Here is a 12,408-nt window from a genome sequence, read left to right as displayed (position 1 = left end):
CGTGCATTTTTACAGCAGCATCTCAACTATATAACAATCTCATATCTGTGAAAGCAATTTTCACAAGAAAATAAGTTAGTTTTTGAGATTAAACTGTCTCAAAAACTAAAGATGCAGCTATGTACTCAGATTTGTCTGCATGATTAAAACAAAATAATGGGAAATTGAAGAATTCTTGTATCTGTGTTAGAATCACTCCTATTTAAGTTCACCTGGAAACGTTTTTCTTACTTGAGAGTTAAAACAGCATTTTGATTTAAATGCACCAGTTATCTGGAACAAATACCCATAAAGTTTTACATCTACTCCAACTCTGAACATAAAAAAAAATAGCTTTTTTTATTGAATTTCTAAATGTTATATTGTTTCTACACATTAGCTGTTGTCACTTCTTTCTTTTATTTGTGATCTTTATGAATAGTTTATGTCATTTAAACTTAAATTGCCATTGTGGTTCAGCTATCACGTGGTACAAAGATGGGCGACCCCTGACAAGTGCTGCAGGGGTGATTATGCTGAAGCGTGGCCAGGTGCTGGAGATCGAACGGGCTCAGCTGTCGGATGCTGGTATATACAGATGTGTAGCCGTTAATCTGGCTGGAGTTGCAGAGATATCCCACAGCCTGCAGGTGTTTGGTGAGTGACTTTTTTTCGTGAGATAAACCTTTGATACATATGTTTTATAATAAGCATCCAATTCTCAGAATGCTCAACTGATGCGTCTCAGCTGAGAACAGGTTTTTGTTCCTAAGGAGAAAGGGTTTAAAGAAAATATGACCCTTCTGGGTTTCCACAAGGAACCTGTTGTGGCCTTCTGCTTTTTTTTCATCACACAAGCTTTCTGTGAGTGACATCAGGCAACTTAAATCCTGATTTGTTTAACAAGTGGATTGGTTAGTTGAATTTCTAACACAATGAACAAAAACTGAATTAGGATGGTGACAAAGACAGTTTTGTTGCCTGTATGTGTGAAATATTTATTAGAAAAGGGCTGAATGACACACCAGATATCCCTACTTGGACAACTCCATCAGCATTGTTGCAATTCTAAACGAAATGCTTTTATGGATCAATGCAATTGAGTATTATTGACCATTTACTTGTGTTTATGTGTTTATGCACAGTGCCTCCCATCATCTCCAGCCGAGGTGGCACAGTGTCAGTGGTCGTGAATGAAGCTGCCAGACTGGAGTGCGAGGCCACTGGTGTTCCACTGCCCAGCCTCACGTGGCTCAAAGATGGCAGTCCAGTGGCGAGTGTGTCACATGGCATACAGGTGTACATTATTCAGCAGAATTAAAGTCAATCAATTCATTTGTTAGAGTTGATTTAAGATGTACTGTATATACAATGGTCTAACCTTGTAACATTAGTCTGTGCTGTGATCTGACCTCTGATCTGTATCTGTATCTGTCTCACTCTCAGGTGCTGTCTGGTGGCAGAGTCCTGTCTCTGAGCAGTGCTCAGGTTAGTGACACGGGCAGATACACATGTGTGGCTGTCAATGCCGGTGGAGAACAAAACAGAGAGTACGACCTGCATGTGTATGGTGAGTAAATTCATGGTTACATAAAATTGTCATCAATGAGAATGTGGTGCACATTTTTGCTTTTGTGCCGTGATGAGTTACCTCACAGTTCCATTTGTCCTACAGAAATGATCAACGTCACGTGACCCTGTAATATGTAATACCACATTTTAGTAGTTTAGTAGTTGTAACATTGAGTTACTCTACATTTAAAGTAGTAAAGTCTCTGATTCGGTTTAAAGTTTTTTCCTAGTTTCAGTTCTTGTTTTACTCACTGATGGTGAGGGCCAACTGTATTAAGTCTTTCAACAGAGCACCAGATCCAGCCGAAAACATTTAAACACTGGAAAAAATATTTGAGCAAAACATCTGATTTGACTGAGTTTAGCATTTCAATAAACCTTGTCAGTTTCTCTCTCAGAAGCGAACTTGATGGTAAATCAGTTGTTATACAAGTCTAACCAAAGTTGATTCCACCAAGGTAACAGGATACATGTAGTTTACATATATACAGAATACAAGCATGTTTATGTGATGTGGATTTTCTTAAATAGTTTCAAAGGAGCTTGTCTAGAGAAATAAAGGCAGATTTGTTGTGGTAATTGCTTCCATTCATCAGCAGCTTCCTGTGTCTGGCCAAATTCTAAGCTGAGGGCCTGTTTTTGTCCTTCCCCAATGACTTGTGCTGTGTCTGTCCAATAACTAGTATGCTGAGGAAAGTGAGTCTGCACTTATTTTTGAGAATAGATTAGTTTGACCAAACGTGTCTCATGAAATGCTGATGAGCAGAGGCTTAGATGAACTAAAGTGCCACCTGAAGCTGTATTTCACGAGTCAAACATGTAATATCTCCAAACAATTTCTGTTGTTTAACTTTTTCTCGTGGTTTGCTTGGTTCAGAGCAGTGAACTCTGAAAGGTTCAGCACCGCATGAAAAGACAAAGCTCATTCAAATTGTGGGAAATCCAGTTAACCAGAGCCAGCAACACCCCTCTGTGGCAGTGATGATACTGAGACACTGCAGTTCACAGAAACATTCATGTGGGACGTTCTTTTCTCCTGAGTCAGTAAACATCTCAATGCGTGTTAGCAATTTTCAAATGGATAAAGTTTCGTGAACTTCTTGGAAATGCAGCTACCTTGATTGTTAACACCACAAACAAATATTGAACTGGTTAAATGTTGCTGTCATAGCCAAAGATAGAATGAGTGTTTAAAAAGCACCAGATGCTCAACTTAACACAAATGCTCAACTCTTTTGTATCTCAGGAAGCAATTATTCTTTTCACATATGAGGTAATGGGGACGGTTGCTCACCATTAAGAAAAGATTAGAAGCTTAAAAGCTTGGTTTCAAAGTCAATTGTTGTAAAATAGTGTCAAAGTCAAGTCTGATTGTGTAGATCAGTTAAATGTTTGATGATCACACCTGTCAGAGGAACACTGTCAGTGGCTTGTCTTCCTGTCTGTTTCTCAGTTCCTCCAAACATCAAGGGTGAGGAGGTGAATGCCACAGTGCTGCTTGGTCGTCCCGTGGAGCTGCACTGCCAGAGCGATGCGATCCCTCCACCTACTCTCTCCTGGCGCAAAGATGGCCGCCCGCTGTTTAGGAAGCCTGGTCTGACTGTTTTGGCAGATGGGAGTTTGCTTAAGGTAGAATTAGAAATCGACTTTGTAAGAGGTGATGTTGTCTATAAACAGCCATAAACACTCACCATAATTATATTATTACAGGTTTTTGTGACTTAACAATTTACCTACCTTTAAAATCAAAGGTTTTGACAGCTTATATTGAGTTAAATGTGAGTGAAGTGTTACGAAATATCTTGTTTGTGTGAATCTGTTTGGTAGATCGATAGTGCTCAGGTGCAGGATTCAGGCCGGTACACCTGTGAAGCCACAAATGTTGCCGGGAAGACAGAGAGGAACTATAATCTTAATGTTTGGGGTGAGTTTTCTGTTAGTTTAGAAAGTTGTATTTCCCGCTAATGAGAGGACATTTCTGTCTGCCAAGATGTTAGTCTAATTGTTTGTTTTTGTACCTGGTGATTTAAATGTGTTGTTAAATGTGTTTGTTTTATCTGACAGTGATTCACAGCAGTATTTCACAGTTTAAACTGAGTCCAAATTCATTCAATAGTATTCTTGAATGAGATTTGTGCGCCTCCTTTTGGTGTTCTGTCACCATTACAGTTTCTCCCAGTATCCGTGGTTCAGAGGAGGTGTCTCCTCGGATAGTGACTGAAGGAAGTCTCATCACGCTGGTGTGTGAGTCCAGTGGCATACCCCCTCCAAGCCTTACCTGGAGAAAAGATGGTAAGTGTGTTTGGTGACAAACATAAAATGAGAAAAATAATGAATCAGATATCCTATGAAACCATGTTTGATGCACTGAATGCTATGTAGATGAACCCCACATGTGATATACACATACAGGTTCTGAGCTCAAGTCAGACCAACGGCTCAGAGTTTTGTCAGGAGGTCGTCAGCTGCAGATCGCCAGCGCTGAGAGGACAGATGCAGCTTCCTACTCCTGCACAGCCTCCAGTGCAGCCGGCACCACTTCTAAGGAGTACAGCTTGCAGGTTTATGGTACATGCACATGCAGATTTGTGGTTTTAGCAATGTTATAATGACAATTATTGGATACCCTTCCTGACAGAATCCTCCCATTTATCCCCTTTTCTACTATGAAACATACACAGATTGTAAGACATAGAGACATTTATGTCAACCAGAAAGGTCAAGAAAAAGGAATACATTTGTCTATTTGGTCGTATTACAGTTTATACAGCCTATACAGCCTATACAGTTGAATGTTTAATACATACAATAAAAAGTGGCTGCTGTGAGGTTGAGAGCATGACACCTGTTGAAGTTGAATGTGTCCTAACTTCTCTGCTGTTTATTATCTCTCTTCTGCCACTTTAGTCCGTCCTTCCATCAAACGCAGCGAAAACGACAACGTTATCGTGACAAAAGGTGGTGACGTGACCCTTCAGTGTGCTGCGGAGGGCGTGCCACGACCAGCAGTCACGTGGCTCAAAGATGGACGTCCCATCACAGGCCAACGCGGTGCGAAGGTTCTGAATGAGGGACGACTTTTACAGATTAAGGATGCAAAGGTGTCAGACACAGGACGCTACACCTGCATCGCTGTAAATGTAGCAGGGCAGGCTGACAGCAAGTATGACATCAGTGTACATGGTATGAATCATCAAGTGTTTTTAATTTTTATTTGAATCAGTCTTTCATTTAGAGAATTAAAACCCATCTGGAGGTTTAAAATGTTCTGTTTGTTAATTTCCTCTCTTCTTATTCAGTTCCACCAAGTATAGTGGGTCAGGTAGAGCTGCCAGAAAATGTGAGTGTTGTTGTGAAGAACCCAGTTGCTCTAAACTGCGAGGCCTCTGGCATTCCCCTTCCTGCCATTTCTTGGCTGAAGGACGGTCGGCCAATCAAAGCTTCCAGCTCCGTGCGCATTTTGTCAGGTGAGTTCCCACTGAAGCTTTTGGGTTTTCCCTGATAATGTGGAGATAGTTTAAAAAAAAAAAAATAGAAATAAAAAAACTTTTCTTGGCCTCTCTATGTTGTATGTAATTTTATATATTTTCAAAAGGCTATAAAATTCATGAAAGAACACACCGGGGGAAGGCAAACCACCAAGCATATGAATTATAGTAACTTGAACTATCTCACCCTCAGCTAGGTTTCTAAGGCCAGGCAGATGCAATACATCATCAGTAATAAGATGTAATGGGATCATTGCTCGTGAAGCCAAAGTCAGACAGATCTGTGAGAAGAAGACAAGCAGCAGCAATTGCTCTCAATTGTGTTGTTACACATTCAACAAGATGTATGGTGTGCTTCCAACGTAAACTGTGGCCCCCTGAACTTTGGCATACGACTGAAAATGCATTTGCAGACATACCAGAACAATGATCTGCCAAGTTGTTGCCTTTGTTCTTTTTTGATATGTTTGTACATTAGCTTATGATAATGGAGATTACATTTGCAAGGCAAATAAATTCCATTACTCAAAAAAAGGACTGGACACATCAGTCTGATGAAAACGTGCTTTTTGGCGAGATGATGATTGCGTTATAGGCTCATGTTATAGTAATTAAAGTTGTAGCACACAATTGAGTTATCTTTCTCACACACCCTGTCTTTAAAAAAGTGAAAAGCTATTTCCGAAGAGTTTTCCCATTTGTAAATGCTTAAACAGCTGAGTCCCTGAACAACTCTTAAAAGATTTCAGTTGTGGGGTGTGGAGTGATTCACTTTTAACCAGCTTTAAGTGTTGTTGACATACTCTTTGGAATGTTTTCCTTTAGTGAAAAGGGGGCAGATTCATGCAAACATACACTCTGAATACTTAAATAAATAAATAAATAAATAAATAAATAAATAATAATAATTGACCTGTTTAATCTGTAGGTGGACGAAGCCTGCGTCTAATGCACGCTGCAGTAGAGGATGCTGGGAGATACACCTGTATTGTGTCTAACAGTGCCGGAGAAGAAAGGAAAAACTTTGACATTGATATTCTTGGTAAGTTGATCGTACATGTCCAGTATGATGGATTTTACTGACACAGTCTGACACTGATACTTGATACTTTGTATTGATACTTTTATCTATCTTTAAGGTTTTATGTTTAGGTCTTTACGTTTTAATTTGAAGAGATGTGATCAACAGAGAAAAGAGAGTGAGAACCATTTAATTGATTTTTAGTCTCATTCAACAGTCCCACCGAGCATTGTGAATGAGGGAACCGTGGTGGACACTAAAGTCAAGGAGAAACACAACATTACTCTCACCTGTGAGGCATCAGGTAAGTCAGATAATATAGTTCCTTGCTTGGGCTCCCTCTTGAATCGGGGTTTAATGCATTCTGCTCCCTGTTTGGTTTAACATACTGCTTGGCCAATCCAGGGAAGCATCTAAAGAATGGAACCATCAACGCAATGACAAGAGTGTTCGTGTTCCTGACTGAACCTGCTGTGATGATTCCTTAGGTAACCCTGTACCGGAGATCAAATGGCTGAAAGATGGACAGCCACTGGTGCCTGACAGACACCACCAAGTTTTCTCTCATGGCCGTTTCCTACAGATCTCTGGAGCCCAGGTTGCAGACACGGGCAGGTACAGCTGCCGGGCCTCCAACAGTGCAGGGGATCGCAGCAGGCATTTCAACCTCAATGTTCTGGGTATGAAGACAACTCTGCTGTCCAGAGTCATCAATTCAGATTTTGTTTTGATTTCTAATTAGTTTCCCATTCTGTCCTTTTCTCGCCAGTTTCTCCCACTATTGTTGGGTTGGGTTCAGATAGTTCTACAGAGGAGGTGACAGTAACTTTGAGCAGCCCCACCTCTCTCGTGTGTGAAGTCCAGTCCTACCCTCCTGCACTCATCACCTGGCTCAAAGATGGCACTGTGTTTGAGTCCAGCCACAATGTCCGAGTGCTGCCAGGTTTTTAAATCACACACACATTACATAACAAAAGGGCGTGAAATAAATGGAACTGAATTCAATGGCATCGTTTTGTATGGCTTTCACACAGGTGGTCGAACCCTACAGATTCTTAATGCCAAAGAAGAGGATGCTGGGAGATATACCTGTGTGGCCACGAATGAAGCTGGAGAGACGCTGAAGCACTATGAGGTCAAGGTTTATGGTGAGATGAGTTAGTTGTAAGTTGCCAGTATCTGACTGTTGAAATATGCTTTAATATGGAAAATCTTAATTCTGCCTGACCTATTGTCTATGCTCTTAATTGTCCATGGTGTAAGAATTAGTGACGTCGAACAGAGAGACCATGTAGCTTAAGAATTCTCTGGTCAGCCCTCCCTTTCCCAAGGCTTCAAAACCAGTAAATGATTGTTATTTGAAAGTGCTTGGACAGATATACAAGCATATTTATGGTCACTATGCTCTACACACTATAGTTTTTGTCAATAAATCATCCTAAGTGTTACATACTGGACCTTTTAAAGCTGATAAACAGGTACAGTAAGTAAAACTTGCCAACTTTTATTGGTAAAGTTGCATGTTGCAGATTAATAACACTCACTGTACCCTTCAGTTAGCATCAAAACTCTTCATCAAAATTTGAGCCATTGTAAACATATGGTAGACCAAAGTGGTGGTCTCCATAGAGCTGATCCTGACCCTGATATGAATATGTAAGGCTCATTCTGGAGTAATGAAAAACAACTCCTTGGAACCGGTGTTAAAGAACAGGAGGCAACTTCACAGTTTCTCTCACTCTGTATCGTTAAGAAAAATCACAGTTATTCATCTGCCCTGCGTATGACACCATCCATCTCCAGCCATGCTGAATAAATGCTGGCTGGGGTGAACATGCTCGCTCCCATACCTACGCACGTACTTGATTACGTCACGGTCCTCCCGCAGGTACACACATGCCAAGACTGCATGGAGATTGCACTATGGAAGAACATGAATAAAAAAAACAGAAAAAAACTATTTTGGTGAAACTCACAGGCTGAACCCATAACAACCAGCTACAGTTTCTGCCAAATTAATATAGTTTCACCTGCATTTTACACAATTAACCTTTTAAATAAATAATGTTTGTGCTCATAAGTGCTCATCAATGATATTGAATACCTATGATACAATAATGTGATGTTTTTACTCTAGTTCCACCACAGATTAATAAAAATGATATCCCAGGGGAAGGACTGACCCCCAAAGAGGTCAAGATCAAGGTCAACAGCACTTTGACCCTGGAGTGTGTGGCAGAGGCCTTTCCTACTCCAGCACTACAGTGGTTTAAGGACGGACAGGTAGAATGTTTTGCCTACTGTATATATATGTGGAATGATTTCTACTGGATATGTAAAGTAAATCATGAAGTAAATGTTTGTACATTATACTCAAAAGAACCTCTGTCGTCATTCTGAATCTTTGCAGATCTTGCGGGCCGACAACCATGTGTCCATCACAGCCAATGGTCGCATTGTTCAGATCAAGCACGCTCAGGTGTCAGACACTGGCCGTTACACCTGTGTAGCCACTAATATAGCTGGAGAGGATGAGAAGGACTTTGATGTAAATATACAAGGTGAACTGGGTTGACTGATGCAAAGAGTTAACTGACACTTATAACCTTTAACACTAAAGCCACACATTAAAATATTACAATAATATTTTATATAATATCAATGGTATTAAACATTTGTGAATAGATCTATTTTGTGATAAATGCAGAGCCATGTTTACAACCAGGCTATGAAATAACATTTCCAAAATGTCACAAATCTAATGTTCTCTTTGTAGTGCCACCTAATTTTTCCAGGCCTGGTGGAGATGGTGATACCACTTCTCCTCAAGGTTTTGGAGGAGATGTGCGAGACGTAATTCTCAACAATCCCATCTCTCTGTATTGTGAGACCAATGCTGTGCCTCCTCCTACACTCACCTGGTTCAAAGATGGACACATGCTCACCTCTAGTGATAAAGTCCTGATTCTACCAGGTGAGACAGAAGAAGAAAACATGTAGAACAAGAGGGAACAAGACTGAGAACAGAATGTTTATCCCAAACTTTTTTATTATGTTATCCTCAGGTGGACGAGTGTTGCAGATTCCCAGGGCCCAGGCTGAAGATACAGGCAGATACACATGTGTAGCTGTCAACGAAGCGGGAGAAGACTCCATTCAGTACGATGTCAGAGTATTATGTGAGTAAAAGTACTTCTCTGTGGTACAAGCACCAGACAGGAGTAATTTAAAATGGAACTCACTGTCTCCTCTTGTGTATTTCTACATTACACCAGTACCTCCATCGATACGGGGAGCAGACGACGACTTACCCGATGAGGTCACAGTCCTGCTTAACAAAACTACCCAATTGGAGTGTCATGTGGATGGAAACCCCGCCCCAAAGATCACATGGTTTAAGGATAACCAGCCAATAAGCTCTAATGGTCCACATAGAATATTGTCCAATGGGAGAATACTTCAGGTAACTCAACACTGAGGGCCACGAAGCAGTAATGTTATGGTAAAATAAAGAACTGCATTTGGTGATAAAGGGTTGTTTATTGTGTACAGTAGATCTGTGTTTAACCTTACATCTTCATCGCTCAGGTGTCAACTGCTCAGGTATCTGACACGGGGCGCTACGTGTGTGTGGCCAACAATGTGGCTGGAAGTGCAGACAAATTGTTCAACCTCAATGTTCATGGTGAGTCACATGGACATTCTCAATTTCACCACTAAATCTTAATCTACTCTTAAAATGAAAAACATAATTTGCTATTTTGAATGTATTTTTCTTTTTCTTTTAGTGCCTCCCAACATCATCGGTCCAAGTCGTGAGAATGTAACAGCAGTGGTGAACAACTTTGTGTCCCTCACTTGTGAAGCTACTGGTTTCCCTCCTCCTTCCCTGAGTTGGCTGAATGAAAGGGGCCCAATCCAAGGCAACACCAATGCACTCATCATGCCAGGTATTGCAAGAACAATGTACACCTACAGGGTCAAAGTTAAATGAAAAGGTCACAGGTGACACATACTGCAGGCTATTCAGTACAAATACTTAATTATGTGTTCTCATTCATCCTCTCAGGTGGTCGTACACTGCAGATTCTGAAAGCAAAAGTATCTGATGCAGGAAAATACAGCTGTGTGGCCATGAACGCAGCAGGAGAGGCTTACAAAAACATATATCTCACTGTTTTCGGTCAGTCTACGTTCTCACTGTGTATTGTAACCTGAAAACCTGACGCTGGCCTCCACTTTAACAAACAGTAAATGTTTTCCCCTCTCTCTTTGGCTTCCCAGTCCCTCCCAGTATCCGTGACAGCAGTGGGGAGTCTCCCGTGGTGGTGAATGTGCTTGTAGGGAAATCAGTCACCTTGGAGTGTGAGTCCAATGCTGTACCTCCTCCCACCATCACTTGGTACAAGAACGGCAGGTTGGTGACCGAATCAGCCAACCTGCGCATCCTGGCAGAGGGGCAGATGCTTGAGATCAAAGAATCAGAGGTGAGGCATTATATTTTTTCATTTCTTTAGCACCACTTTTCAGTGATCACGTCTAGTCAGTCGTCTTGTCTCCTCCTTGCTTCAGGTGTCTAACACAGGACAATACGTATGCAAAGCCACCAATGTTGCAGGTCAGATGGACAAGATCTTCCACCTGAATATTTATGGTAGGACATATTATATATCCAAAATTGTAACATACATAAAATTCATATTTAAAATCAATATTATAATCTCTCTCTCTCTCTATCTCTCACACACTCACTTTTCAGTTCCTCCCAGTATTGATGGTCCAGCAGAAGAGAATGTGGTGGAAACCATTAGTAACCCAGTCACTTTTTCCTGTGATGCCACTGGTATCCCTCCCCCCAGCCTCACTTGGTTGAAGAATGGGCGACCCATAGGTACACCTGCATTATTTAAGTTCAAGACAAGTAGACTGTTCTGTTCTGTCCACACCATATATAATAGGTTTATTTCCGATGATCTGACAAGGGAAACATATAATAATTGTCTTTCATATATATCCCTAGAGAATTCAGACTCTCTGGAGATGCACATCTTCTCAGGGGGCAGCAAGCTTCAGATTGCACGAACGCAGCTTCCTGACAGTGGCGTGTACACGTGTTTGGCCTCCAATGTGGAGGGTGAAGCACGCAAGAGCTACCACCTCATCATACAAGGTATATATGGTATATATACACGTGTTTAAGTCGAAAATCACTGAAGAGATACAGAAGGTACAGTCATTTCTCTCCATATATTCTCTCTATGTAGTGCCTCCCAGTATCTCTGGATCAGAGCTGCCAAGTGAGATGGGAGTTCTGCTCAATGAAAGCATCCAGCTGGTCTGTCGAGTCCAGGGAACCCCAACTCCAACAATCCAGTGGTTGAAGGATGGGGAAGTCATTAAGAGTGGAGGAAGCAGAGGCCTCAGGTAGAGTAAAGACTAGAGTAAAGTAGTTACAGGGGATTTTACAACAAAGATGAAGATAATGCAATGTTTGCCTTTGTGCTTAGGATCAGTCCAGACAGCAGCATACTCAGTGTGACCAGAGCTCACACCACTGACAGTGGCAAATACACCTGTGTGGCCAACAATTCTGCAGGAGAAGAGGACAGGATATTTAATCTAAATGTGTATGGTGGGTTTAAGTAAAATATTGAATATTTCCTTAATGATGGAAGTAAGGATTAATCTCCTGGTGACTGACCCTTCACTCTTTGTTCTTTTAGTGCCTCCTGTAATAGTTGTTAACAGTGAGACAGTTGAGGGGTTGACTGCAGTTCTGGACAGTTCAGTCAACATTGAGTGTGTTGCCGTGGGCTCTCCTCCTCCTCAGCTCAACTGGCTGAGGAATGGCCTCCCCCTGCCAGTCTCCTCCCATATACGGCTCCTCTCTGCTGGACAGGTGCTACGGTAGGTCAGTGGACAGGGCACATGGAGTGTTTGTAACACATTGGGCTGCAACTTTGGTGGACAGACATGAAATAATGTGTCCAGAATAATGTCCAGAGGGTAAAACTTTCTTTCGTAGGCCTAGTTCATAATCACAGATGTGTATTTCAGAAAATTAAGGTTTAGGGTAAGTTCTCAAAAACATCTTGATCCACATGAAAATGCAAAAGTCACACACATGCACACACTTTCATTACTTTTGTTGTATTGTTACTGATCACATGACAGTGAAGAATATTAAATGTTTTATTGCGATTAAGACTTTTATTTTGAAAACTATTGTGTTTTAGCATGGACAAATAGAAACTGAGACTTTCATTTGAAAGTTATTGTATTTTAGCATGGACAAATAGAAAATTAGACTTTTATTTTAAAAACTATTGTGTTTTAGCATGGACAAAT

The 12,408-nt window shown here is 41.1% G+C and overlaps 1 protein-coding gene across 2 annotated transcripts in view; it reads left to right on the top strand.

Annotated features, from left to right (window-relative positions):
• The window catches only part of hmcn1 (hemicentin 1), a 77,772-nt gene that overhangs the window by 48,493 nt on the left and 16,871 nt on the right, over positions 1-12,408 (top strand). For both annotated transcript variants that reach the window (XM_058638178.1, XM_058638177.1), the window contains exons 38-66: positions 460-636; positions 1,125-1,276; positions 1,426-1,549; positions 3,005-3,180; positions 3,379-3,475; positions 3,721-3,843; positions 3,964-4,119; positions 4,459-4,734; positions 4,851-5,018; positions 5,968-6,081; positions 6,278-6,364; positions 6,549-6,740; positions 6,830-7,003; positions 7,095-7,208; positions 8,198-8,343; positions 8,471-8,621; positions 8,837-9,034; positions 9,126-9,239; positions 9,336-9,523; positions 9,649-9,745; positions 9,849-10,010; positions 10,130-10,243; positions 10,345-10,547; positions 10,633-10,714; positions 10,820-10,951; positions 11,081-11,230; positions 11,325-11,484; positions 11,568-11,692; positions 11,784-11,967. In XM_058638178.1, coding sequence (XP_058494161.1) covers positions 460-636; positions 1,125-1,276; positions 1,426-1,549; positions 3,005-3,180; positions 3,379-3,475; positions 3,721-3,843; positions 3,964-4,119; positions 4,459-4,734; positions 4,851-5,018; positions 5,968-6,081; positions 6,278-6,364; positions 6,549-6,740; positions 6,830-7,003; positions 7,095-7,208; positions 8,198-8,343; positions 8,471-8,621; positions 8,837-9,034; positions 9,126-9,239; positions 9,336-9,523; positions 9,649-9,745; positions 9,849-10,010; positions 10,130-10,243; positions 10,345-10,547; positions 10,633-10,714; positions 10,820-10,951; positions 11,081-11,230; positions 11,325-11,484; positions 11,568-11,692; positions 11,784-11,967 — 4,336 coding nt within the window. The remainder of the gene's footprint in view (positions 1-459; positions 637-1,124; positions 1,277-1,425; positions 1,550-3,004; positions 3,181-3,378; positions 3,476-3,720; positions 3,844-3,963; positions 4,120-4,458; positions 4,735-4,850; positions 5,019-5,967; positions 6,082-6,277; positions 6,365-6,548; positions 6,741-6,829; positions 7,004-7,094; positions 7,209-8,197; positions 8,344-8,470; positions 8,622-8,836; positions 9,035-9,125; positions 9,240-9,335; positions 9,524-9,648; positions 9,746-9,848; positions 10,011-10,129; positions 10,244-10,344; positions 10,548-10,632; positions 10,715-10,819; positions 10,952-11,080; positions 11,231-11,324; positions 11,485-11,567; positions 11,693-11,783; positions 11,968-12,408) is intronic.

This window comes from Solea solea, chromosome 9 (genome assembly GCF_958295425.1).
Source record: "Solea solea chromosome 9, fSolSol10.1, whole genome shotgun sequence".
Taxonomy (NCBI): Eukaryota; Metazoa; Chordata; class Actinopteri; order Pleuronectiformes; family Soleidae; genus Solea; species Solea solea.
The sequence above is the reverse complement of the archived record's forward strand: the minus strand, read 5'-3'. Positions and strand labels throughout refer to the sequence as shown.